This window comes from Syngnathus acus, chromosome 24, assembly GCF_901709675.1.
Source record: "Syngnathus acus chromosome 24, fSynAcu1.2, whole genome shotgun sequence".
Lineage (NCBI taxonomy): Eukaryota > Metazoa > Chordata > Actinopteri > Syngnathiformes > Syngnathidae > Syngnathus > Syngnathus acus.
Genome location: NC_051108.1, coordinates 164,013 through 187,373, shown reverse-complemented (window position 1 = coordinate 187,373; position 23,361 = coordinate 164,013). Strand labels below are relative to the sequence as shown.

General features: G+C 53.6%; 4 protein-coding genes and 1 long non-coding RNA gene across 9 annotated transcripts; 3 read left to right on the top strand and 2 right to left on the bottom strand.

Annotated features, from left to right (window-relative positions):
* Nucleotides 1–580: 580 nt before the first annotated feature.
* Nucleotides 581–7,225, bottom strand: wasf1 (WASP family member 1). Of its 4 annotated transcripts, none has more exons than XM_037244299.1 (10): nt 7,088–7,225; nt 4,418–4,556; nt 4,212–4,346; nt 3,977–4,130; nt 3,704–3,821; nt 3,357–3,413; nt 2,849–3,012; nt 2,539–2,730; nt 1,958–2,451; nt 581–1,857 (listed from the first exon to the last, which is right to left on the bottom strand). In XM_037244299.1, the coding sequence occupies exons 2-10, from the start codon at nt 4,548–4,550 to the stop codon at nt 1,700–1,702; spliced, it is 1,605 nt and encodes a 534-aa protein (XP_037100194.1). In that variant the 5' UTR covers nt 4,551–4,556; nt 7,088–7,225; the 3' UTR covers nt 581–1,699. The 4 variants fall into 4 exon arrangements, with proteins under 4 accessions (XP_037100194.1, XP_037100195.1, XP_037100196.1 ...); XM_037244300.1 differs by having other exon boundaries at nt 2,849–3,006; XM_037244301.1 differs by lacking the exon at nt 3,357–3,413.
* LOC119117794 lies at nt 1,102–7,719 on the top strand. The gene is made up of 3 exons (XR_005096596.1): nt 1,102–1,229; nt 3,887–7,034; nt 7,126–7,719. It is a non-coding gene; the product is annotated as an uncharacterized LOC119117794 (long non-coding RNA).
* Nucleotides 7,720–7,823: 104 nt separating this feature from the next.
* Nucleotides 7,824–11,526, top strand: cdc40 (cell division cycle 40 homolog (S. cerevisiae)). The gene is made up of 15 exons (XM_037244295.1): nt 7,824–8,062; nt 8,389–8,475; nt 8,666–8,795; nt 8,871–8,957; nt 9,027–9,166; nt 9,263–9,359; nt 9,449–9,588; nt 9,690–9,764; nt 9,830–9,875; nt 9,958–10,059; nt 10,197–10,312; nt 10,395–10,528; nt 10,652–10,728; nt 10,869–11,013; nt 11,133–11,526. Exons 1-15 carry the CDS (start codon nt 7,829–7,831, stop codon nt 11,308–11,310), a joined length of 1,788 nt encoding a protein of 595 aa, XP_037100190.1. The 5' UTR covers nt 7,824–7,828; the 3' UTR covers nt 11,311–11,526.
* Nucleotides 11,527–12,318: 792 nt separating this feature from the next.
* slc22a16 (solute carrier family 22 member 16) lies at nt 12,319–16,314 on the top strand. Of its 2 annotated transcripts, XR_005096594.1 has the most exons (9): nt 12,319–12,510; nt 12,902–13,387; nt 13,456–13,573; nt 13,785–14,352; nt 14,462–14,589; nt 14,986–15,095; nt 15,177–15,276; nt 15,417–15,688; nt 15,777–16,314. XR_005096594.1 is itself a non-coding variant. In XM_037244296.1 (8 exons), the coding sequence occupies exons 1-8, from the start codon at nt 12,467–12,469 to the stop codon at nt 15,585–15,587; spliced, it is 1,725 nt and encodes a 574-aa protein (XP_037100191.1). In that variant the 5' UTR covers nt 12,319–12,466; the 3' UTR covers nt 15,588–15,698. The 2 variants fall into 2 exon arrangements, 1 of the variants encoding a protein (XP_037100191.1); XM_037244296.1 differs by lacking the exon at nt 15,777–16,314 and having other exon boundaries at nt 15,417–15,698.
* A 3,172-nt stretch (nt 16,315–19,486) lies between these two features.
* On the bottom strand, nt 19,487–23,303 carry rnf217 (ring finger protein 217). Its single transcript, XM_037244297.1, has 7 exons — nt 22,296–23,303; nt 21,516–21,731; nt 21,222–21,386; nt 21,000–21,097; nt 20,805–20,908; nt 20,659–20,730; nt 19,487–20,493 (listed from the first exon to the last, which is right to left on the bottom strand). The coding sequence occupies exons 1-7, from the start codon at nt 23,169–23,171 to the stop codon at nt 20,417–20,419; spliced, it is 1,608 nt and encodes a 535-aa protein (XP_037100192.1). The 5' UTR covers nt 23,172–23,303; the 3' UTR covers nt 19,487–20,416.
* Between the last annotated feature and the right edge of the window lie 58 nt (nt 23,304–23,361).

The window sequence follows — 23,361 nt, the reverse complement described above, 5'->3', positions numbered from 1 at the left end:
GTTGCTGGGATACGTAGCCGCGACCGCCATTTTGAGTGGGTCGTTGCGGCTAGTTCACTCACGAGCCAACACCAGTTGCGGCCGCCCGCCGTCAAGTCTACGGCCAGAACGGCGTCTCGGTTTGGTATATTATTTACCATATTGACTCTGACTTGACGCTTTATTAGCAAAATGTATGGCGAGAACTGTTTGCTCCCGTATATGTTTCAATAATTGTCACCACCACATTGACAGAAAAGTCGTGCAAACAATAGAAACAAAACCCCCTCAAACGTACAATCTACCATAGGACATGTTTTCTATTTGGGAGGGTGGGGTCATTTTTAATTCTTTGCCTTCTGCTGCCATTCGGTGTCGAACTTTTTCTTCGAGTTCGCTCGGTCTTCTTTGGTCGTATGTTGGCGTTCGGTAAACCATCAAGTACATGCGTCAGCGACACCTACCGAAAGTGGAAGTGAACTGCCGTTTCCTAAATAACGCCAAAACGTGCTGGATTGTTGTTCTGAGCTAGTTCCAGCGTTCAAACGTTACGTATGAGGAGAGCTCTTCGTCTTGGCTGGTGGCAGAGGTGAGGAACACATTTGGAGACATAACTAGATTTTTATTCATTCGTGCAAACTCGAACAGTTTGGAACGTTCTGTCATATTGAGCTTGTCTTTCTTTTTCTTCTCCAAGTCAGGCTCTCTCCGCAAACATGGAAACGGCAAATCCAACCAAGCGCAGGCAGGCAGGCAGGCAAGTAAGTAGTAACAGCACGATACATTCAATTCAATCAACTCAACAACACGTTTGGACAAGAAGGGAAGTCGAAGAACACAAAGGAAGGAAGGACGGACAGACAGAAACCATGGCTGACGTTTTCTTCTCTCTGTTTCTCTTTTTCTTGTTCCTGTGACGCAAAGTGTCGTCCGCAGGTTGCTGTTGTAGAACCAAAGGAGGTAAGGCCTCTCGTTACGCAGTCGAGGGGAATCTGTGTGTGTGTGTGTGTGTGTGCGTGTGTTTGTGCACGCGGTGGAAAAGCTGCCTTTGTTGGCGTTGGACCCAGTGTACCTGGACTCAGAAATTCTGCATACTTCATCCGAGTCGCGACACGTCGAGCGCAAAGGATGGGCTCGGCCGGCTTCCCCAAAAAAAACAATGGCTCAAGAGTTCTTTCCTGATATGGACACAAAACCTGGACGGGCAGGCGGCCAGACGCGCTCCAGCTCGGAGCTCCCTGGAGTTAAAGGTCAGTGGGTGGACGCGCACGACAACAACAACAACACACACACACAAAAACATGGCATAGACCAAATGCATCTTCGAGTTAGTTCTGCCATTAAAGCAGGCCTAGGCAACATATTGAAACGTTGGGCCCTTTCATATTTGTTGCTCTGAGGTGATATGTTGGAATCATGGCGCATGAAGGAATCACCTTTTTGGATTCAAAACCAGCTGACAAGGCATCCAGTTTTCACTGCGCTCCCTCTGTTAAGAAAGAAATGCATCGTAGGGGCGGGACCTCCAGCCGTAGGTTGTCCACCCACCTGGGCTTGAAACAAAACAAAAGGGATCCCATAATTGCGCATGGGAGTGCACAAAGCCAAGAGAGTGATCTTTCGCAGCACTCGGAAGACGACCGCCGAGGCCACCGACAGCGAGCGAGCGAGCGAGCGTCCGCTGGCCGGCTCCTTCGTCCCTCCCTCCCGCCGGCCGCCGTCACTCCATCCAGTCGCCTTCGTCAAACTCAGACTCGTCCTCCGAGTCCGAGTACTCGACGGCGATGCGGCGGGACAGGATGGTGGCCACGTCGTTGCCCACCCGCTCGTGTTTAGCCTCTTGCTCTCGTTGCTCCTCCACCTTGCGCAGCTGGATGCCTGAGAAGGTGGGATGAAAAAAGTCAGGTCCCGCTTTTGGCAAATTGCTACACATGTGGAGCGTGAAGAACGGTTGCGAGCGTAACCATGCTGCACGTACCCTTTCGAATGGCCTCCAACAGGACGCTGCGGGCGTCGCTGATGGGCGGCAGATTGGCCAGCTGCTGCCTCTTGACTCCCAAATCGTGCACGTTGGAGTGGGAAGGGAAGGCCGGTACGGGCGGCGGGCCCGCCGGACAGGGCGAGGAGCCCCGCGCTCCGTCCGCCGGCAGGGGGGGCGGCACCGGCGGAGGAGGCAGGCCGGCGCCGTCCGGCTGGGCTTGGAAGCCGCGCGGGCCCTTGTCCGCAATCTGCAGGAGGCGGGCAGGTGAGGACGAGCGGAGCGGGGGCGCCACCGGCGGGGGAGCCGGGTGGAGCACCCCCGGGGCGATCTGCAGAGGCGCCGGGGGAGGGGGGATGGCTGGGGGCTGCTGATGCGTAGCTAGCGGGGCGGGGAGAGGCGGAGGGGGAGGCGGGGGAGGGTGAGCGTTGCACTTGAGGCCGGCCGGCCGCGCAGGAGACTGAGGCCTGCCGTCGGAGAAGCCCGAAGCGCAACTGCGAGCGGGCAGACGACAGCAGCAGAGCGTGCGTCACATCATCGCGTCGTGACAAAAAGCTGTGGCAAAAAGCTGGCGTGCCCACCTGATGACGGAGGCCGGCTTCATCTCCCCCGGCTGGTGCGCGGCGGGTGGTGGCGGAGGCGGCGGCGGCGGCGGGTCGTTGGGCCTGGGGTACGCTCTGTCTCCGCTGCGGCTCAGCAGCTCGTTCATTTGGCTGTAGGGCAGCGCCGCCAGTGAGAAGGGCCCGTCCAAGTGCTCCAAGTACAGCTGAGCCCTGGCCGCACCCACACGCAACGCGCCGTGCGCATTCGGGAAGCCCGAATGTTATTGCTCATGAATGAATACTTTATGCAAATCAAATTGACGAAGGGTTGACTCCCGCACACACACACCTGTCGTCAGGGTAACCTGCGGAGCCGTTGGTCTCTCTGCGCTTGTCCTCGGCGACGTCCTGGGCCAACTCGGCGCCCAGCGCCAGCTTCTGCCACTCCTTTTTGCGGTCGTGGGGCGCCCGCGGCACCTTGTCGGGCTCGGCCGGGCGATCCGCGCCCTTCAGCTTCGCGTTACGGCAAAATGCAAAGACAACGGGTAAGCCTTTGTTAGATTTCCTATTCCTTGGGAAAAAGCCAACTAAAATTTCTTGCATTCAAAGAATGCCTTCCTTGCCATATCTTAGTTTTGGTGTATCGTGTTTGGCGATTAGCATCGGCGGTTAGCAGTCTACTGAGTAGCTTGGAAAATGCCTGCAAATCCCCCCCTCAATGATTGCCATTTCAGCTCTTTGCGCCAACAAACTACGGCTAAATTGCCTTCGAGCTCTCCCGGCCGGCCACACGAAGGTCAGCACAAACGGCGCAAATCAAAAACAGACAAAAAGAGCAACAAAGAAAAGTCACATACCTGCGCCGGAAGGTCTAAGTACCTATAGACCTGATCGTACATGCGGGGGTCCTGCGACTACAAGACACAAAGCAAAACAAAATAGACAGGGGGGTGGGGGGAGGACAAGCATCAGGGACGGCGCCAGAGCTCACAGCCCAAAAAAAAAAAAAATCAACATTCTGCAACAGCGGGAACACAAAAGGAAAAGTGCTGTCGGACACAAAAGGGAGGCTGCAAATAAAGAGGCGGAGCATCCTAGTAGCAATTTCACTACGGCAAACTCCCAGCGCTGTGCTGTGCCGTGCCGCGCCGCGCTACTCGAGGCCAAGCGCTCGGCGGAAACGTGGCCAAGTCACAAGACGCACTTTTTGTTTGCGCCTCTCCTTTCGCTTGTCTTCTGTGTCCTGCAGCATCTTCTCTCGCCACAGGTCAAAAAAGTAGGAAGGGTTGGTGTAGAACTTGAGAGCCTCCTTGCCGTCGTCCCTGCGCGCAACAAGGAAGGGCGTTACCCGAAGCCTTTTTTTTACCTTTTGCCATTTTCCAAACAGGTCTTTCGGTGTCAGCGAGGTTCTCCCCCCGGAGCATAATATAGAACGTGAGCCAAGCAAAGCAGAAAAGCCGGACCCGCCCGAACCCACCTGTAGGCCGAGAGGACGTTGAGAGGCGGCGGGCGCTCGCAGGCCCGGTAGCTCTCCTGCATGGGCACGGGCAGCGAGTGGCGCTCAAACAGCTGCTGGTCCTGGACGGTGGAGCTCCTGAAGGCCTTCCTCATGGTGATGTCCTGTAGCGACACTGAAGGGGGACACGCGACCTTCCGTCACCAGTCGACATCGAGGAACGGACGACGACTCGGGCGGAGGGAGGCTCGCTCACGTTCTTCCTCTTTGGGGTCCAGCTGCGTGACGCTGATGGAGAGGCGCTCCACGCGCTCCTGCAGAGAGTTGACCCGGAAGGTGAAGGAGTGCGCCTCGTCAAACAGCTGTCCAAACAGGTCTTCTGCGTATTTGCCTGAAAAGCAGCAGCAGGAGGACGGACGGTGACAAAGAGCCGGCCGGCCGACTCATCGGCGGTGTACCGACTGAGGCTGCTGAGCTGTCGGATGACGCCGGCCAACGAGATGTTGGTCACGCATTCCAGCTCGTTGGCGATGTTCCTCGGCAGCGCCGCGTGGCACAGGTGCCTGGGCTCGATGGCGCGCTGCACCAGCGGCATCCTCGCCTGGGGGGGGGAAGAACGTCACAACACGCGAGTAGGTATGCACGGCTGTCTCTCCTCAACCAGCCCAGTGTCGGAAGCAAAGGACTCGATCGAAAAGCCACGCTGATGAATGACAAAGGCCCGGCCGGCTTTCAATAACAAGTGGCTGTACGCTCGCGCCGGGGAAATTCTGTGATCGCTATTAGAAGGCAAGCTAATTCCGGAGGGTACGACGAGATGGACCACAATTGAGGTTAGCCCGTCGGCGAGGCCCTGTTCCAGTTTCTCACGGAGCCTCATCAGTGGCGTCGTCCTTGCGCCGGCGCCATCTGTCCACTAGGTGGAGCTGAGGGCCCTCCATTCAAATCGCGGCCTCCTTTCTCATCCCGGGTCGTGATTTAAAGGACTACAGCTCATTTGCCTTTTTTTTTTCTGCAGACGTTAATGATCAAGCGAGCCATCATCCAGGCACCGAAGTCCACATTTGAGCCACAATCCGGCTTCCCTGGCGGTGACCTTCGAGGCGGGCGGTCAATGACATTCACGCATCTTGGCTGTCTTACGCGCCAGTGCAGTGTCACGGGACGCACACATGCGTGGCGCAAAGACACAAACGAGACCTTCACAAAGTGCAAGATGCGTCAGACGCATGCGTTGCAGAGCGGCGCGTCTTACATAAGAGTGCGCGCGGAGCGGAGCGAGCTGCAGGCATGCAAACAAAAGCCAACTCGCGTCCTTTCCCCAGTTTCTTTACCATTCGATCACCGAATGCAAGAGCAGCAGCTTCCATCAAACGCTCCCATTTTGCCTTTTTTTTTTACGTGTTTTACGACACTCAACGGGGAGGCGAGTGGCAAAGGACAAGCAGCGGAGAAACACACCAGGGACGACCCGTCCAAATGGAGCCCGGTGTCCGACTGTCGGGCCAGCGGAGAGCAGGCACAGAAGGCGCCTTATTGTGGAGCCGTGGGCCTTTGCCAAGAGGACCAACAATAGGTCCTGTGTGAGTGCCTGGCAGCCCAACGGCTCACAGATAGGCAGGCGCTGAGATGGTCCAAATGGCACGGAACGGGAAAGGGAGGGCAGGGCAGGGCAGGGTCTCTTCGCTATGCAACTTTGACAAATGCATCAAATTCCTTTTCACTAACACTTATCCTGGGGCAACCAGAGAGAACGTCACCCAGTAGCGGAGCTACGCACGCACGCATGCACGCACGCAGTGGCCAGGGGGCCGACGGATTGGCCTCATGTTTCAAAACCAAACTGCCTCATTGGCCGTCTCGATGCGGTCCTGCCGTTGTTGTGAAAAGCAACCCTATGGCTGAGTCACGTGAGCGAGCGAGCGCATTGGGTCAACAGCTGCAATGGGGCCCGCCGTCCGTTTTTCACACAGGGGCTTTCTTTCACGGTGCCACTTTCCCAGAGCGCAGAGAACGCCGGTGTCACGTTAAAAGTACAACCCGGTCGGTGTCCATTACAAGGGCTTGGAAGCGCCGTGACGCAATCACAGTTCACACGAGATGGAACAAATTGCCCCCCAAGACGACCACGGTAGAGATTCAAGCTCGGAACCTCACCTCACGACTGCAAAGCGTACAATGTGTGGATTTTTCCATTTTTCATAGCTACCCTGCAGCACGCGTACCAAATGCCATGCATGCACTTATTCACTTGAGGGAATCCTCAAAGTTTGTGTTTGTGATGACATTCTGCCTGCACCTTTTCTGAACAAATCGGTGGTAGGCTTGCTTGCCCCATGCAAAACGCACATGCTTCAAATGGAGGTCATTGCATTTGCCACAAAGTGACACACGCTGTCTCTTTACAAATGTTACTTTTGTTGAAATGGTAGTTGTACCTGCACGCCAGTGACAGCTAGGCCACTATGCCCCCAAGGTACCTCGTGCATGAACGTAATCTCATCATCATCTCGAGGGCGATTTCCACACTAAGCGACTGTGTGTGCGTGTGTTTACAGTGGCCGCTCCAGCGCCAGCAGTACAAAGAAGGTTTCAAATGTCACCAAGCGTGATCTTTTCTTCTTCTTTTTCCACTGTGCTAGGAGAAGCCTCCCCCATCCCCCATCTTAGGCTGGCTGCTCGCTCGACCCCATCCGTCGTCTCCAGTGGGCAAATGAAATCAGCCAGCCCGGGCGTTTGCTCAAGCGGGGAGCCCCCACATCCTGACAGGCACATGTTATATGGGGTCAGCTCGGTGCTCTTAGCGGTAAATATTTGCTCTGCCACTAATGTGATGTTGCGCAGGGCCAACATGTCAAGAGGCTGCTGCTGCTGCTGCTGCTGCTGCTTCCCAGATGTGGAGCACGCTGCAATGCAACCAGTTAACATCAGCGCAAAAATGAACTTGCCACAATCACGCTGGCGGGCGCCTTTGTTTGTCTTTTTACGCTTCAAATCGCATTGATGCACCTATGTGGTAGGTAGAGTCGGTCCTAAAGTTACGACGGGCTGGCTGCAAACCGAAGACGCATCCTAAAATGTCAGACCAGAGTGTAAAGACACACAAGACATGCAGGCACTTTGGACGAATACCTGTTTAGTTTGAGTAAGTCCCTCGTCTTCCTTTATAGACTCCCCCTTTTTATTTTTTCCGATCCATCCTCATTTGGGGCTCGAGCATGCCGCCGTGCGCAAGCATTCGGATCCCGCCCGGATTTGTGTCCATGACCGTCCGGCTCGTATCAAATGTGCTCCTTCGTGCAAGAAGAAGCGGAGGAGGGGGAGCCGGCCACTTTTCTTCCAAAGTGGATTCCTTCGGCGTTGGACTGAGCGAAATGGGCACCAAAGAGCGTCCGCCAATCTATTATCAACACGAGTGCTATTAAAACGTTACATCCGATTCGTACAAATGCGCTTGACAATAGTCCACGCCCAAAAACGGTGCACGAAGAGCATTCATTTGCAGGGGAATGTCCCCGTGAAAAGTGACCACAGTGGTACGGGCCACTCTATTGTTAGGACGCCGACCGTGGATAAACCTGCGCTAGTATCGACGCGTCACCAATCGTTTTATAATGTGGTGCTTATTTCAACATAAATGACTGTTTTAATTCATTGTCATTTATAATAGACAAAAATGTATCATATTTGATGTTGTGGTAATAATCCATTTCATACGGTGTAATGTAGGCACTTCAAGAATAAAAAGAATAGTCCTACTTTTAGTTTGTTTTCAGTGTTCATTTGCTATAGTAAAAAAATAAATAAAATCTTGCTGGCCTTGTATTGTTGCTATATTTTTTTCTTTTTCCGAAGGCGCAACAAGACACGGAAATGTCGATTACCCGTGCTTCCGGTGAAAGCACAACATCCAAGATGGCCGCCGCCGTGTCTTCCCTCGTTTCTTACGGCAACGATTCCGATTCGGAAAATGAGTCACAATCCAGCACCAGTCCCGAAAGATCGGACGCGACGGACCCGGACGCAACAGCACACCTTAAACCTTTACAGTCCGCGCCGGGGATGGCCGTAGCGGTTCTTAATTCCGCTCCCGAAGTTGCTGTCAAGGTAAGCTATCGAAGCTACTTAGCTAGCGTTTGTTAACTCTAAGCAATCATTTAGCTGCTGTGTCGAGTTCCGTGATTTGAGTTTGAACTCATCTCCATGGAAGACTTTTAATAAGTAAATGCTGTGCTAGAGTCGATAATTGAGGCAGTAGGTGTATGATTGACCAACGGCGTGCTAATGCACGTTAGCCTAATAGCTCGCGGGGCACCGTCCGTCGAAATGTAGCCTTGATTTACAAGGCAGAAAAGCAACGAGTTTTGCACCCGAATCGATTTTCTTTCTATTTCTTAGAATATTGTAACTAATTCTGTGCCTCTATGTTATAGGAGTCTGTTGAGACGGGCGTACATCTTGACCCTTCCGTGAAAGAAGTAGCCTATAACCCGAGATATGAGACGATGTTTGCGCCAGAGGTAAGTGGCTTTAGATGCTCGGACCACTCTTCTATAGTGCACTGTACTGGATTCGAAGACCGCTTATGTCATGCAAGTTGTTAATTACAGCGAGTGCTTGTAAACAGAGGCGAACTGTGTTTGGTTTGTAACGCGATGAATGATCTCAAAGGATGCACAGAGGAACCATTCACGTGTTCTTCCCTCCTAGTTTGGACCGGAAAACCCGTTCAAAACCCAGCAGATGGCCGCCCCGAGGAACATGTTATCCGGCTTCGCCGAACCCGCTCACGTCAACGACTTCATGTTTGAACAGCAGAGGAGGACTTTTTCGTCGCTCGGTAGGGTCGCCGGCCCGTTGTGCTGCCACGGAGACTCGGTGGATTGTTTCTGACATTGCTGGCGTTTCTCCAAAGGCTACGCATTAGATCCGTCTGTGGACACAAACCAAGTCACCGGCAGTAGTTACATTGGCGCGGTGGACGAGGCTGAGAAAAATCAAGGTAGGCCGATGACGGGGTTCCAACTTAGCGGCGGTTTGTGCGTCGTCCAAATTCACTTTTGTCCGCCAGGGTTGACCGTGTTTGAGAGCGCTTACAAGAGGCCAGACAAGAGGAAAAAGGTCAAAGGCGGCGACGCGGGAGATATCGACAACTACTTGGGACCGTGGGCCAAATACGTGGATGAGCAGTCGGTGGCCAAACCCACCGAGGTAATGCGTTGGCGCGCTCCCTCCCAATCTTGATTAGCTTTCTTTTCCTTCCGTTTCCATGATGAATCCCATACCAATGTCAATGTGGCGTCACAGGAGGAGAAGAAAGAGCTGGACGAGATCACCGCCAAAAGGCAGAAACGAGGGAGGAAGGAAGAAGAAGCTCCAGCAGAAGAGAAGACTGTTCTTCATGGTATCGTGCCAATCTTGGATGCTGTTTCACTTGGGTTCTATGAAGACATTTTGCGGACCTTCTAAGGCGTCTTTTGTCTCCCCCATCAGTCAAAGACATGTTTGACTACCAGGGCAGGTCCTACCTGCACATCCCCCAGGACGTGGGCGTCAACCTGCGTTCGACCGAAGCACCGGACAAGTGTTACCTGCCTAAAAAGCAAATCCACGTTTGGACCGGCCACACCAAGGTACGTCGGGGAAGCCGTCGGCTAAACGCTTGGACCCTGAAGGCGTTTGGGATGGAAGCGCATCCACGGGCAACTTTATTTTCAACATGCGTCTCTGGCAGGGTGTCAGCGCCATCCGCTTGTTCCCGCTATCGGGTCATCTCCTGCTCTCCAGCTCCATGGATTGCAAGATTAAGGTAAGAAGGCGCACCCCGTCAAACATTGTGCTGCATCTTTTGAATTTCTGCCCTTCCGTCCGCAGTTGTGGGAGGTGTACAACGAGAGGAGGTGCATACGGACGTTCATCGGTGAGCCCAAATCTGCGCAACGTCTTGACAACGTTGCCCACTTTTGTGATTTTTGCTTTCATTCCGCTTTTCCTTTTTGTAGGCCACAGTAAAGCGGTGCGAGATATTTGCTTCAACAACGGCGGCAATCAGTTCCTCAGCGCTGCCTACGACCGCTACATCAAACTGTGGGACTCTGAAACCGGTACGCTTCGCCAAACTTGCATGCGTGTGGATTTCCTCTCCAGCAGAGGGCAGAAAAGAGTCAAGCGCCCGCTCGCTCGCTCGCTCACTCCTCTGCTTGCCGTCCCCTGCTTGCCGTCCTCTGCTTGCGGTGGGCAGGCCAGTGCATCTCTCGCTTCACCAACCGCAAGGTGCCTTATTGCGTCAAGTTCAACCCCGACCAAGAAAAGCAGAACCTTCTGGTGGCCGGCATGTCCGATAAGAAGATCGTCCAGGTAAAGGACCGGCTGGCCGGCCCGGCCCGGCGTGGTGTCGTGTCACACGCTCATCGCTTGCCTCCCTTTTCTTTCTCGCCAGTGGGACATCAGGACGGGCGAGGTGGTTCAGGAGTACGACCGGCACCTGGGCGCTGTCAACACCATCACCTTTGTGGATGAGAATCGGCGCTTTGTCAGCACGTCGGACGACAAGAGTCTTCGAGTCTGGGAGTGGTGAGGCCAAAAAAAACCCCAAAAGCTTTGGCTTGAACTGGAGTTTGCTGACTTGCTTCGATCGTCCGGGGGGACTGAGCACCATGCTATCTCTCATGCTGAACTTGGGGATTTTCTTTTCAGGGACATCCCCGTGGACTTCAAGTACATCGCCGAGCCCAGCATGCATTCCATGCCGGCCGTGACGCTCTCTCCCAACGGTGAGTCCAAGCTGCGCACCAGCATTCATCCCCGATTGGACTTTTGCTGCCAAAAGCGCTCCCTCTCATCAGGACCGAGATGGGCCTGCCTGGTTTCCTTAGCGCTTCCATGACTTCTGTTTGTTGTTGTCAAACCCAAGGTAAATGGCTTGCGTGCCAGTCCATGGACAATCAGATTTTGATCTTTGGCGCCCAAAACCGCTTCCGCCTGAACAAGAAGAAGATCTTCAAGGGCCACATGGTCGCCGGCTACGCCTGCCAGGTAGACTTCTCCCCGGACATGAGGTAAGAAACTACGCGGGAGCAGTCAGATTAGAGGGAAGGGGAGAAACTTTCTGTCAAGTCATGCTTTCATTTTGCAAGCATTCCGTGGGGCGCTGAAGTGCTCTTTGTTGTTTTACCAGCTACGTGGTGTCGGGCGACGCCGACGGAAAGCTGAACATTTGGGACTGGAAGACGACCAAGCTGTACCACAGGATCAAAGCTCACGACAAGGTGTGCATCAGCGCCCTGTGGCATCCCCACGAAACCTCCAAGGTCATCACTTGTGGTTGGGACGGACAAATCAAACTCTGGGATTAGGAGGGAGGCGCTGGGAGGGGAGGGGCTCGGCCCGGCCCGGCCGGGGTCAAAGCCACGGGACTGGCATCCAGTCTCATTGTGACGCTTTTGGACCCCCAGCACGTCTCCTTTTTGACACCTTTTGATCTTTTCATTCTACATTGTCCTCTCTAGTCAATGTTTAGACTTTCCTTTTTATGGCCGCCTTTTGTGGATATAATAAACGTGTACCCGTTACCTCTTTTTATCATTCGAAGAAAAGAAAGGCGTCAAAGTGGCGTGAACGCGGCACTCGTTCGTCTCTTGTGCCAAAATGACATACAAAGGTCACTTGACTGGCCCGTCCGTCGCCTCCCTCCACTTGTTTTCAAAGTTCAAGTGAGGCCCGCATGACCATTGACCGCTTCCGCTCCTTTCAAAGACCGTCAACAACAAATACGTACCATGGCCATAGCAACTGCTTACTGAACCAACGCAGGAGAACTTTGGATCAGATGAAAAGTTCATTGATCGCCAAGGGATGGGAAAAATGTAGCAGAGAAATCGGGCAAAATCCATCAAATGGGAATTTACTTGAAAGAAAAGACCCCCCACCACTCAGATGGCGTGTCTCACGTAGGGCAAACATCCAAGCGGGCAAACACGCTGGTGCGGCAGAATCCGCTCGCATGGGTTAGAGGGTGAGTCCAGTCCGCTCAAACCATCAATCATTAATCGGCCGTTCCGAGCGCTTACCCTCGGCAGGCGACGCTGCCGAGAGAGGAGTCGTGATCCCCAATATTCTTGTTATTATACTCGTTCTCATTATTGTGACCATCTCACGAGGCGTTGGCAAGGCCGCTAGTTGAGGGAAAATTATCTTGCACAGCTTGACCAAAGCTTTTCAGCATAGGTGGAACTGGAGAAGGCTGTGCTACAGCAAAGTGGGGCCCAAAAAAATAAATCATCCACTATCTGGAATGTGATGCGCCTGTCAAAGACAGGCAAAAGGTGGACTTGATGAGTTTAGGACACTTTCTTAGTCTGAAGCTTGTTTTGTTCTCAAGAGTTGCACGGAGGCCTTATAAGGCATCTTTGTGCGTGGGGGGGGGGGGGCACCCTCCTCCTCCTCCTCCTCCCACCTGCTCACCCTCCAAGTGGACGTGTACACGCACATGCAGAGAGGCACTTCTTCAAAATGACGGTGGAGAGGATATTTGACGAGCTGGGACATTTTAAAAGGTAGGCCACCGACTTTGGATGTCTCTTTCTAATTGTTTGCAGAGCACGCGCTCGCCATTGCCGGCTCGCCATTGCCGGCTCGCCATTGCCGGCCCGCTTGGAGACAGCCGCAGCGTGTGGCCAGCCCGCCGTCCGGAGAGCCGCGCGACGACGGCCAGCAAATGTGAAGGCAATGTGGCAGAGAAGGACCAGAAGCATGCCTGGTGTCTTTTTACATTGGCTCAGCTGTTTGCCAAAATGCAGTTTTGAGCGCACAGACTGACCTCAAGTGAAGCGTTAACTCGGACGCACGCTCGCCAATGTGTCCACCTCAAACGTGCGCAGATGTTTGCTTTTGCTCACGCACAAAAGGAGCTTTTGTTTATTGCCCGCCCTCCCGCCTGCCTTTCAGGTTCCAGGCCTGCGTGTACTTTGCGGCCGCCTTCCAGGCCGTGACTTGCGGGATCCACTACCTGGCTTCCGTCTTCCTGGTGGAGACGCCCAACTTTGTGTGCGGCCCTCCAGCCAACGTCACGCACGTCTTGTTTGGCAACCTGAGCGGCTCCCGCGTGGAGGACCTGCTGCCCTTCTTCAAAGCGGACGCGGCGGGGCCCTTGGTGGCGAGGACCCTCGGCGGCGAGCAGTGGGAGTTGAGCCGCTGCCGGCGGGCCCTGCGGATGGGCCCAGCAATGGCGGGCTTCGCGTACGCCTATGACGGCAACAAATCGCTGGAGTCCTGCCACGGGGCTTTTGCGTACGATCGCAGCCAGGTGCACGAGAGCATCGTGAGCGCCTGGGACCTGGTGTGCGAGCGGGCCTGGATGGCCAAGCTGTGTCAGCCCACCTTCATGCTGGGGGTGCTGATCGGGGCGCTGGTGTTCGGGGACATGGCCGACAGGCAAGCGCCGGCCCGCCTCGGCCCAAAAAAAGCAACCCGCCGGACTCAACCTCTCCTTTGCCCTTCAGAGTCGGTCGAGTCAAGATCCTGATGTTGACCAGCCTCTGCCAATTTGGACTCGGGGTGGCCGTGGCCTTCTCGGCCAATTACTACTACTTTGTGGTCTTCCGCTTCCTCCTGGCCATGGTGAGTGAGTGAGTGAGTGAGGGAGGGAGGGAGGGAGGGAGGGAGGGGCTAAAAAGTGGTCAAAAGGCCATCAGCTGTTGTTTTTCACACGGACCGGGACGGCGATAGCGTGGACGGCGTGGGAACACACACGCGTCATTTCCAGCAGTCCCCCACGCTGCAATTCTTTTACGGTTTCATATGCTCTCGTATGATCTCGTTCTCCTACCAGGCGTCCAGCGGCTACCTGGTGGTGGTTTTTGTGTACGTGACAGAGTTCACCGGCATCAAGGTCCGCACGTGGACCTCCATGCACGTCCACGCCGCCTTCGCCGTGGGCATCATGGTGGTGGCTCTGACCGGCTACCTGGTGCGCGTGTGGTGGATCTACCAGATCATCCTGTCGCTCTGCACCTCCCCCTTCCTGCTCTTCTGCTGGAAGCTCCCCGAGACGCCCTTCTACCTCATGGCCAAAGGCAGGTACGAGGAGGCGCAGAGCCTGCTGGACGCCATGGCCCGCGTCAACGGTGTGGAGAGCCGGCTGAAGGTGGAGGAGCTCCTGGAGGAGGAAGAGGAGCGCAATGGCGGCGGCGGAGCGCTGCTGCGTGAGAAGGAGGAGCAGGAGGAGCGCTCTCCGGAGAAGAAACTGTCCATCCTGGATCTGTTTGGCAGCTGGAGGATGGCGGCCCGCTCGCTCACCGTGTGGGCCATCTGGTTCATCGGCAGCCTGGGCTACTACGTTTTCTCGCTGGGATCCGTCAACCTGGGGGGGAACCAGTACGTCAACCTCTTCCTGGTCGGTAAGGAGCCCGGCAAAATGGGTGGAGTCAGTCGAGCGTTAGGTGGCCTTCGGCTGTGAGCAAGCTGCTCATCTGACTCGGGCCCGCCGCTGTCACGGGCTGCTCGCAGGTGCCGTGGAGCTTCCTTCGTACCTGGTGGGCTGCTTTTCCATGGACCGCATCGGGCGCAAGAAGACGTGCGCCCCCGCCCTGCTGCTGGCTGGGTTGGCTTGCATGCTCACCATCGTGCTTCCCTCTGTACGTAGCCGCTTCACCCGAGCAAAAGTTAGAACGCCAAAGCCGACCCGCCGACGGCTGCGTTTCCGTGGCGGCGGCCCAACTCGGCCCGCAACCCAATCCGGGAGGCATCCCCCCCAGCCCGGAATGAAATCAAAGATGCGGCCGTAAAAATAAATCGTCCGGCTTGAGGATTGACTTTCGCCGAGTCTATTTTGGGCCGCCCGCCCGGGGCCACGTGTCACTCTCCGTTTGACCCAAACTTGTCGTCCGTCCGTCCGTCCGTCGAGCAAAGACGTTGAATTCCAGCGCAGTTGGATTTGTTGTCTGCGAGCGGCGCAGCAATCGAAATGAAAGGTCGGCCGAAGAGCAACTTTCCGTATTTGTCCGTTAACCGTGTCCAAACTGCTTTTGCAGGACATCGAGGCCCTGGCCATCACCCTCAGCATGATCGGAAAGTTTGCCATCGCCATCGCCTTCGGTCTCATCTATCTGTACACTTGTGAGCTTTACCCCACCATCATCAGGTAACGGCGACGGGGTTGCGGGTGGCTTCGTTCCTGATGCACTCAAAGGCCTTCTCGTCCGTCCGATTTTGGCGCCGGCAGGTCTCTGGCGGTGGGTAGCGGCAGCATGATGTGTCGCGTGGGTAGCGTGGTGGCGCCGTTCTGCGTGTACCTGGCCGACGTCTGGATCTACCTGCCTCAGGTTTCTCCTCACATTATTTAGGATGGATGACTTTGCTTCGTTTATTCGGTGGTGATACTTTCTTGAATATCCTGACGTTAGTGGTATTTAGCAAACACCTTTGGAATCTCTCTGCGCTCTTTTCCCAAATGTGTCGTCAGCTCATCGTGGGCATCCTGGCGTTTGTCATCGGCATCCTGACCTTGATGCTGCCCGAGACGCTGGGTGAGCCCCTGACGTCCACCCTGGAGGAGGCCGAGGCGCTCGGACGAAGCCCCGGCAACAAAAGGAAAGATGGCGCACGCGGGCTGGAGATGAACCAGCGCGTGTGAGCAACTACAAGAAGCCGGCAGTACACGTATCGACAGCAAATTGGGATCACAGATGGAAGGTATAGGTGCAAACACACCCAAAAAAGATAGATAGATAGATAGATAGATAGATAGATAGATAGATAGATAGATAGATAGATAGATAGATAGATAGATAGATAGATAGATAGATAGATAGATAGAGCGATCGATCCACGTCATTTTTGGTTTAAATGACAGCTATAAAGTCAAAGAAAAATGTCAATATTTTGTAGGTCGAAATACACCCAAGTATGCGTAAATATCCCGCGTTTATACGACTACCAAATATGAATGAATGAATTCATTCATAGCGTTAAATGACATGAGATGTCTTTGAAATATTCTCAGGGTGAATGTAATGTACGTAATGTCTTACTTGAACGTTCCACTTAATAGCGTGGTGTCCCACATGAATGTATCGTACGCCGGCCGACATGCGTATTTTGCAAACTTGTATTCTCGTGCCCCCACGTGGGCAAGGTGCGTGTGGGCGGGCGGGCGGGCCACAAGGATCCGGCAACAATTGTGTCCCGTCTGTATGATTTCATTCACCCTAACCAAGATGAAATGTGTGGACCAAAACACGTAGAGCAGGGGTGTCAAACTCATTTTTGTTGCGGGCCGCATCATCGTCATAGTTTCCTTCAGAGGGCCATTCTGACTGTCAACCCAAATACATCAATGTATGAACGCCTCATATTATACACAGTATAGACGACACAACAAATCGATGAATAACTAGTTTTCAAATCTGAAACAAGTCAAAAATATTCAAATATTTTGAAAAGATAAATGGTTGAAAAAATGCAAGCAATATCTCTATTATTTAAAAGTGAAGGCAATTTGCAATTTTTAGCACTGACATGAATTTGATTTGTCTTTGCGGGCCACATAAAAGGATGTGGCGGGCCGTATCTGGCCCCCGGGCCTGGAGTTTGACACCTAGGACGTAGAGGAATCAATCGCCTGCTGCCCAGAGATTGAAGTCTTCACGCTGCTTTTCTCCGTAGTATTTGCAATCTCGGCATTAACTGGATTCGTTTCACTTGACATGCTTTCTCGTACTTGTATCGAATTAATAAACCATGGAGGCGAAGCGTAAACTCGATCTTGTCTTTGTAATGCTCTTTGACACGTAGAGCGTGCTTGGACGACTCGGTCATGTGACCGCAGAGCTCCAATGACTTTCGCAAACTTAAAGGGTACCTTTGGTCAACCTGTGTAACGCAGGCACTGATTTAGTATAAACTAAATGTACAATATCAAAAAAGAAATAACACAACACCCGATCTAAATATCGACTTTTTTGCTTCTTATAAGATTGTTATCAAATAAATCACAAACTAAGCAACATGGATGCTCCCAGTATTTCCATGTCACACTTACTAAAAGCCATTTATTTCCTACATGAGTTGCTTTTTTTCTTTTAATAAACTTCCGGCATTTGATTAAGCCATATTCGTAGAATAGAAAAATGTTAATATTGCTAATGACTAAAGGTACCCTTTAATTGCGGGTAGGCAGTAGTGATATGCATTCATTCCACTTCTTTGAAGTGAACTGAATCTTTAGAATTGGAAGATTCGTTCAAAAGAATCGTTCACCGAATCGTTCGCTACACTTTATGATTTACGTATTTATTCATTTATAAAAAATGTTACCTCGTGTAGTGTACCTATTGAAGTGTCCATGAGGTGTACCTAATGACAGGCCACTTCATTAGGAAAAAAGCTTAAGTGAAAGTGAAAAGTGCCACACGCGTGTTTTTCTTCCCCCCCTAGGCTTCAATATAAAAACGTTATTAAAACAAATACATTAGTACACTCAAAAAATCGTTGGTCCTAATTTAAAAAATGCATTTAATTGTATTTAGCCCATCGTGTTAAAATGGTATGGAAATCCATCCATCCATCCATCCATCTTCTTCCGCTTATCCGGGGTCGGGTCGCGGGGGCAGCAGCTTCAGGAGGGACTCCCAGACTTCCCTCTCCCCAGCCACTTCATCTAGCTCATCCCGGGGGATCCCAAGGCGTTCCCAGGCCAGCTGAGAGACATAGTCATAGTCCAATGTCCCGGGACGTGGGAAAAGCTCTGCCGGAGGTGGGAGTTGAAGCTCTTCCTGACAGGGGATTCCGCCAGACGTTCCCAGCAGACCCTCACAGAACGTTTGGGTCTGCCAGGTCGGACCGGCATCTTCCCCCACCATCGGAGCCAACCCACCACCAGGTGGTGATCAGTTGACAGCTCCGCCCCTCTCTTCGCCCAAGTGTCCAAAACATGCGGCCGCAAATCCGATGACACGACTACAAAGTCGATCATCGAACTGCAGCCTAGGGTGTCCTGGTGCCAAGTGCACACATGGACACCCTTATGTTTGAACATGGTGTTCATTATAGAAAATCCGTGTCGAGCACAGAAGTCCAATAATAGAACACCGCTCGGGCTCAGATCGGGGGGGGCCGTTCCTCCCAATCACGCCCTTCCAGGTCTCACTGTCATTGCCCACGTGAGCATTGAAGTCACCCAGTAGAACGATGGAGTCCCCAGAAGGAGCGCTCTCCAGCACTTCCTCCAGGGACTCCAAGAAGGGTGGCTACTCTGAGCTGCCGTTTGGTGCATAGACACAAACAACAGTCAGGACCCGTCCCCCCACCCGAAGGCGGAGGGAGGCTACCCTCTCGTTCACCGGGGTGAACCCCAATGTGCAGGCGCCCAGCCGGGGGGCAATAAGTATACCCACACCTGCTCGACGCCTCTCACCGTGGGCAACTCCAGAGTGGAAGAGAGTCCAGCCCCTCTCGAGAGGAGAGGGCTTGTACCGGAACCCAAACTGTGCGTGGAGGCAAGTCTGACTATATCTAGTCTGAACTTTTCTGCCTCTCACACCAGCTCGGGCTCCTTTCCAGCCAGAGAGGTGACATTCCATGTCTGCAGCCGGGGATCAGACCGCCAAGGTCCCTGCCTTTGGCCGCCGCCCAGCTTGCACTGCACCCGACCCCTTTGGCCCCTCCCACAGGTGGTGAGCCCATGGGAAGGGGGACCCACGTTTCCTTTTCGGGCTGTGCCCGGCCGGGCCCCATGGGCGAAGGCCCGGCCACCAGACGCTCGCTTCGAGCCCCGCCTCCAGGCCTGGCTCCGGAGGGGGGCCCCGGTGACCCGCGTCCGGGCGAGGGAAAACTAGATCCATTTATTTTTTCATCATAAGGGGCTAATGTGAGCCGTGCTTTGTCTGGCCCCTCACCTATGGAAATTATTTTTAAAAAATGGGCATTTATGGCTCTGTCCGCCAAAAAGGTTCCCGACCCCAGGCCACTTCATTTGGGAAAAAGCTTAAGTGAAAGGTGCCACAACCGCCCTCATCCCCACCTCCCGATTGGCTGTTTGGTCTCTGACGTCACTCGGACGCTCCGTTAGTTACCTACAGTTGGTGAACAGGAAATGCAATTCGCTGACTCGTTTGTGAACGGGAAGTTACGTCATTTTTTTCCTTCTTCGTTTTGTTTCACGGCGAGGTGGCACCAGCTTCAATGCGCATTGCCGACACCTACGGTGTGGGATGAGTTACGTCATTGCATGTTGGTTGAAGTCATGTGAAGTGAAAAACGATCGAATAACTTCAGGAAGTGATCCGTGATCACTCACGTTCACTGAAAACATATTTGTGGTGCAGTCCAGTCACCGTAATCTCGTTCACAGAAAATTTGATTCCAGAATCGTTTCCATGACTTCATCCGTTTCCGTGCGCGCATTTGCATCCGTAGCGATAAGGCACCAACATCCCCCCCCCCCCCCCCCCCCAAAAAAAAGCCATGCCATGCCGTGGCGATGGCACATGTCCAAAAATCAAAGGGCTTTGGCCAAAATGCTCCTACTCCACATAACATCTGGACTTTTTGCACTTTATTGATAACATGGTAACATTTCTTTTCACAATGGTGTGATGCTTTTCAAGTAAGCTAACTTATTTCCCCTGATATTGCAATTTTACAATCTTTTCTTGTCCAACTTTGATTGCAACTTTATTTTCTCCATAGCATTGCGAGGCTGTCACTTGCGGGCAGGTTTGAAGGGTCATTTTGTAGTCGCTTCCTGTTTGCCGAGGACAATTACAGAGCACGCGTCGGGCGTGTCGTCGCCGACAGCGTGCACGGCTTCGCACCTCGCTCGCGCACCTGTATTTGTGTCTAAATACAACCTCGTCAGTTGGTCGTGAAGCAAGCTGTTCCGCCAGTCATGCGGCCGGATGAGCGTGAACGCCAAGGCCGTGTAATGTGATTTTGAGCGAGCGAGCGAGCGAGCTGGGCCCAGTTTGGTTGGGCGCACTGCAGTGCTGTGCTGTGCTGTGCTGTTTTGTAAAGAAGGAAACACCATTGTGGTTGAAAGGTGCGCTTTGTGAGTTATGCCTGAGACTACTTGATATGTGACGTCAGCGTTGTCCTACTGTTTTGTGTTCAAATAGCTGTTGCTCGACTGCTTCGATGCTGTCTGTTAGCCTGTCGATGGGCTTTTGCTATGTTTGTTAGCATTAAGCTAAAGCAAAGCATTGTGCATCATGTTCACTTGAAGTGGCATTAAACAGCTTCAAGTACTACAGCTTGAAAAACACCCAATGGGAGAAGGGGCGTGTCACTTCAAGACACGATGGTCGGGTCCGTGCGTCGGTCGGTCGGTCGCTCAGTTGGCGCCCCGGCGATGCGCCCTCACCCCACCCCAACCACCTAAGCCTCGTGCGCCAATTGGACAACGCCGGCCGGGGGTGGGGAAGTCTCCCGCACGCGGTCCCTGAGCAGGTCTCGCGACCTTGGGTGTCAAAGACGCCAGGAGCCCAGAGAGTGCCGCTTCTTCCTCCTTTTGCACACGTAGTAGAATGGGTAGCCCAGCACGCCTGCGGCACAAGGCAACAACTGTTCGGAATGTGGCAAAGCGGACATGCTGAAATGACAGCGGAGCTGTCCATTTTGTCCTGCTAAGTCATCGTCACGAGAAGAACGTCTCATTTTGAGAGCGGAAACAACAATGTTTTGAGCGCTCCAAATGTCAATCTTGTTACCTATGACGAGCGCCACGGCCGCCACGACCAGCACCAGTAAGAGAACCACCGGGGCCAACAGCACCTTTGCGCCTGAAGAAAGCACAGCAACGTTTTTCCCCCTTGCGTGAAAACATCAAAATCCCACCGCATTTTTTGGGACTCACCGCAGACGGAGCCTCGGATCAAGCGTCTGAGATGCGGCTTGTCTGGCAGGTAGCGATACTTGCAGCCAAACACGCTGAGGTTGGACGTGTGATCCCCAAAATACCTTCGTCAATGGAGGGGACAGGTTATTTTTCAACTTTCCGGATTGATTGATTGATTGATTGATTTTGTTGTGCATGTTTTTTTCACGTTACCTGAGTTGCCGGTATCGCTCGCCACAGCGGTAACAAAAGTTGGTGTTGCACTGCGTGCAGACCATGTGGTCACATCCTTCCGTGCGCTGGATGTGGATCTGCGCACGTGCGCACACGCACACACACACACAATTGAATTGTTTTACTTTGCGCATGGCGAGGGTCTGCAACAGTTTTGCAAAATAGGGCTTGAGCGTTAGTGGTGCTTTTTTTTTGCCGTACCTTGCACTTGGGGCACTTTTGCGCGTTGCGTTGCCCACGCTCAATGACGCAGGCCCAGCTCTTGAGCTGCTTGTCACCCTTGCGGTAGTCACGGCACTTGATGCCCTGGTGCCAGGGCGCGTGGCACTTGAAGCACCACACAAACTGGCAGCTGCCGCACTGGACCTGCGCCACCATTCAAAAAAACATTTCAATGTCTGTTGAAAATGTAGCGGTGCTCCATATTTTGTAAGATGGCCTTGCAGATTAAAGTGTGGAAAAGATGTTCAGCTTCTCGGTCAACATAACATCGACCTTGTACTTGAGCTCGGAGGGGCCGGGGCGGCCGAGCGACGTGAAGTGTCTGCAGCGGGGGCAGGGCTTGGTCCCGGCGTCCAGCTGACTCAGCTCCAGAAAGTAGCGGTACCTGAGCAGGTCCTCGCCGGACAGGTGCGAGACCACCGCCGCCGTCTCCAGCATCCCGCTGCACTCGGAAATGGGACAGCGCACGTGCGCCTTGCCCAATTGGACCTGCGCGTAAAAGGCTTTGCCATTTCTCTTGTCAAAAACATTGTCCATTTTGCAATTGGAAGCGCTCAATAATTCACGACGTAATGCCACTAAGTGCTGCTGCGTAAATGGAACGCTGGCTGGCTTGGGTTCAATTTGACATGAGCAGGAAGCAAAGCGTAAGGCTATTAGAGCTCACACGCACTCGTTTTGTATTTTGGGCAGGACAACACTAGATACAAAACTGGTCAGACTGGTTTCTCAGTGCTTCATGAGCACACGTGTTGTTGCCCTGTGGACGGACGGACGGACTGGCTGAAATGTACAGCAAATTTGCTTTGCGCTTCCATCGAACAGCGGCCAGTGACAGCGCAGAGAGAGAACGAGAGAGAGAGAGCGCTTTGACAACCGGCCGAGTGGGTATTAATGTTGCCACCTAGCGGCGGGCGGTTGAAACGCATTTGTAGCCTCTATCTCAAACATGGGTTCGTATCTCGAGACAAACAGCCAGCCAGCCAAACGATGCCACGAAAACCTCCCTCGAAAACTCGATAGTCACGATGGTGTAGCCCGCTTGGTACCCACCTGGGAGGTGACGTACAGTGTCAAACATTCGTCACACACCAGCTTCCGGCAACACGGCAAGGGTGCGATGGCTTTTTCGTCCAGACACACCCGGCAGGGCTGCGCTTCGGCGACGCCATCCGCACCAGCCCGCTGCGACGAACGGCTGAGGCGGCGGCGGCTTAGAAGAGCTGAGTCCCGCACGGGGTTCACCAAGTCCTCCGCCGTGTATAAAACGAGCGCATCACACGACCCGGAAGTCGCCTCGGTTGTAACAGTTTCAAGGTTGCGCTGGTTGGCGATGCAGTAGACATCGCAATAAACGTGATCTTTGACACTCGAAGTCGGCTCCAAAGTCACACTCGTAACAGCGGTGTCACATTTGTCACAGTTAATGTCCAAAATAGAGCTTTCAACTCCTCCAAAGTCCGAAGCGGTTAACTCTGTGGAGGGAGGCTCGTTTCGCTCTCCGGCATGTACCGGCTGGTCGCTTTTGTCGCCTCGCGACTCTCTCGTGACGGCGTTGTCACCGTGCACACCCTGGGCGGCGGCGCCCTGCATTCGAGCGATCTTCCTCCCGCGCTCAGACGTCGAAGCCAGCAGAGTGCCCCTCAGGAACTCGTGAGCGTCCGCCCCGTTGCAGTTGTTGTTGTTGTTGTGCTCCGCATCCCGCTCGACGAGTCCTCCTTGGAGTCCTCCTTGGAGTCCTCTTTCGTCCTGCAATAACTTTCCCCTGCTGATACGTCGGTCCAGATTTCGAAGCGACGCCTCCACTTGACCACATCCCAGCGGCGATTTCACCTTCCCTTCCGCTTCCAAAACACCGATGAACTTGGGCATTTCCCACTTGCAAGATATATGGCCGTTATCTACCATCACCGGGCCGGCTTGACCCATTTGCAGCGTGCGTCGACAGTCCGCCGCCGCATAGCGAAAAGCCTCCAAAGTGCCAACTTAACAATGCACCAAAACAAAACAAAACAAAGCGCTGCGCCCGGCGCTTCCGTGTTGACGTCAGCACGGCGGACGTCACGCTTTGAATACGCACGTGCAGTACCGGAAACGGCCTGTAGGATGGCGCAGAAAT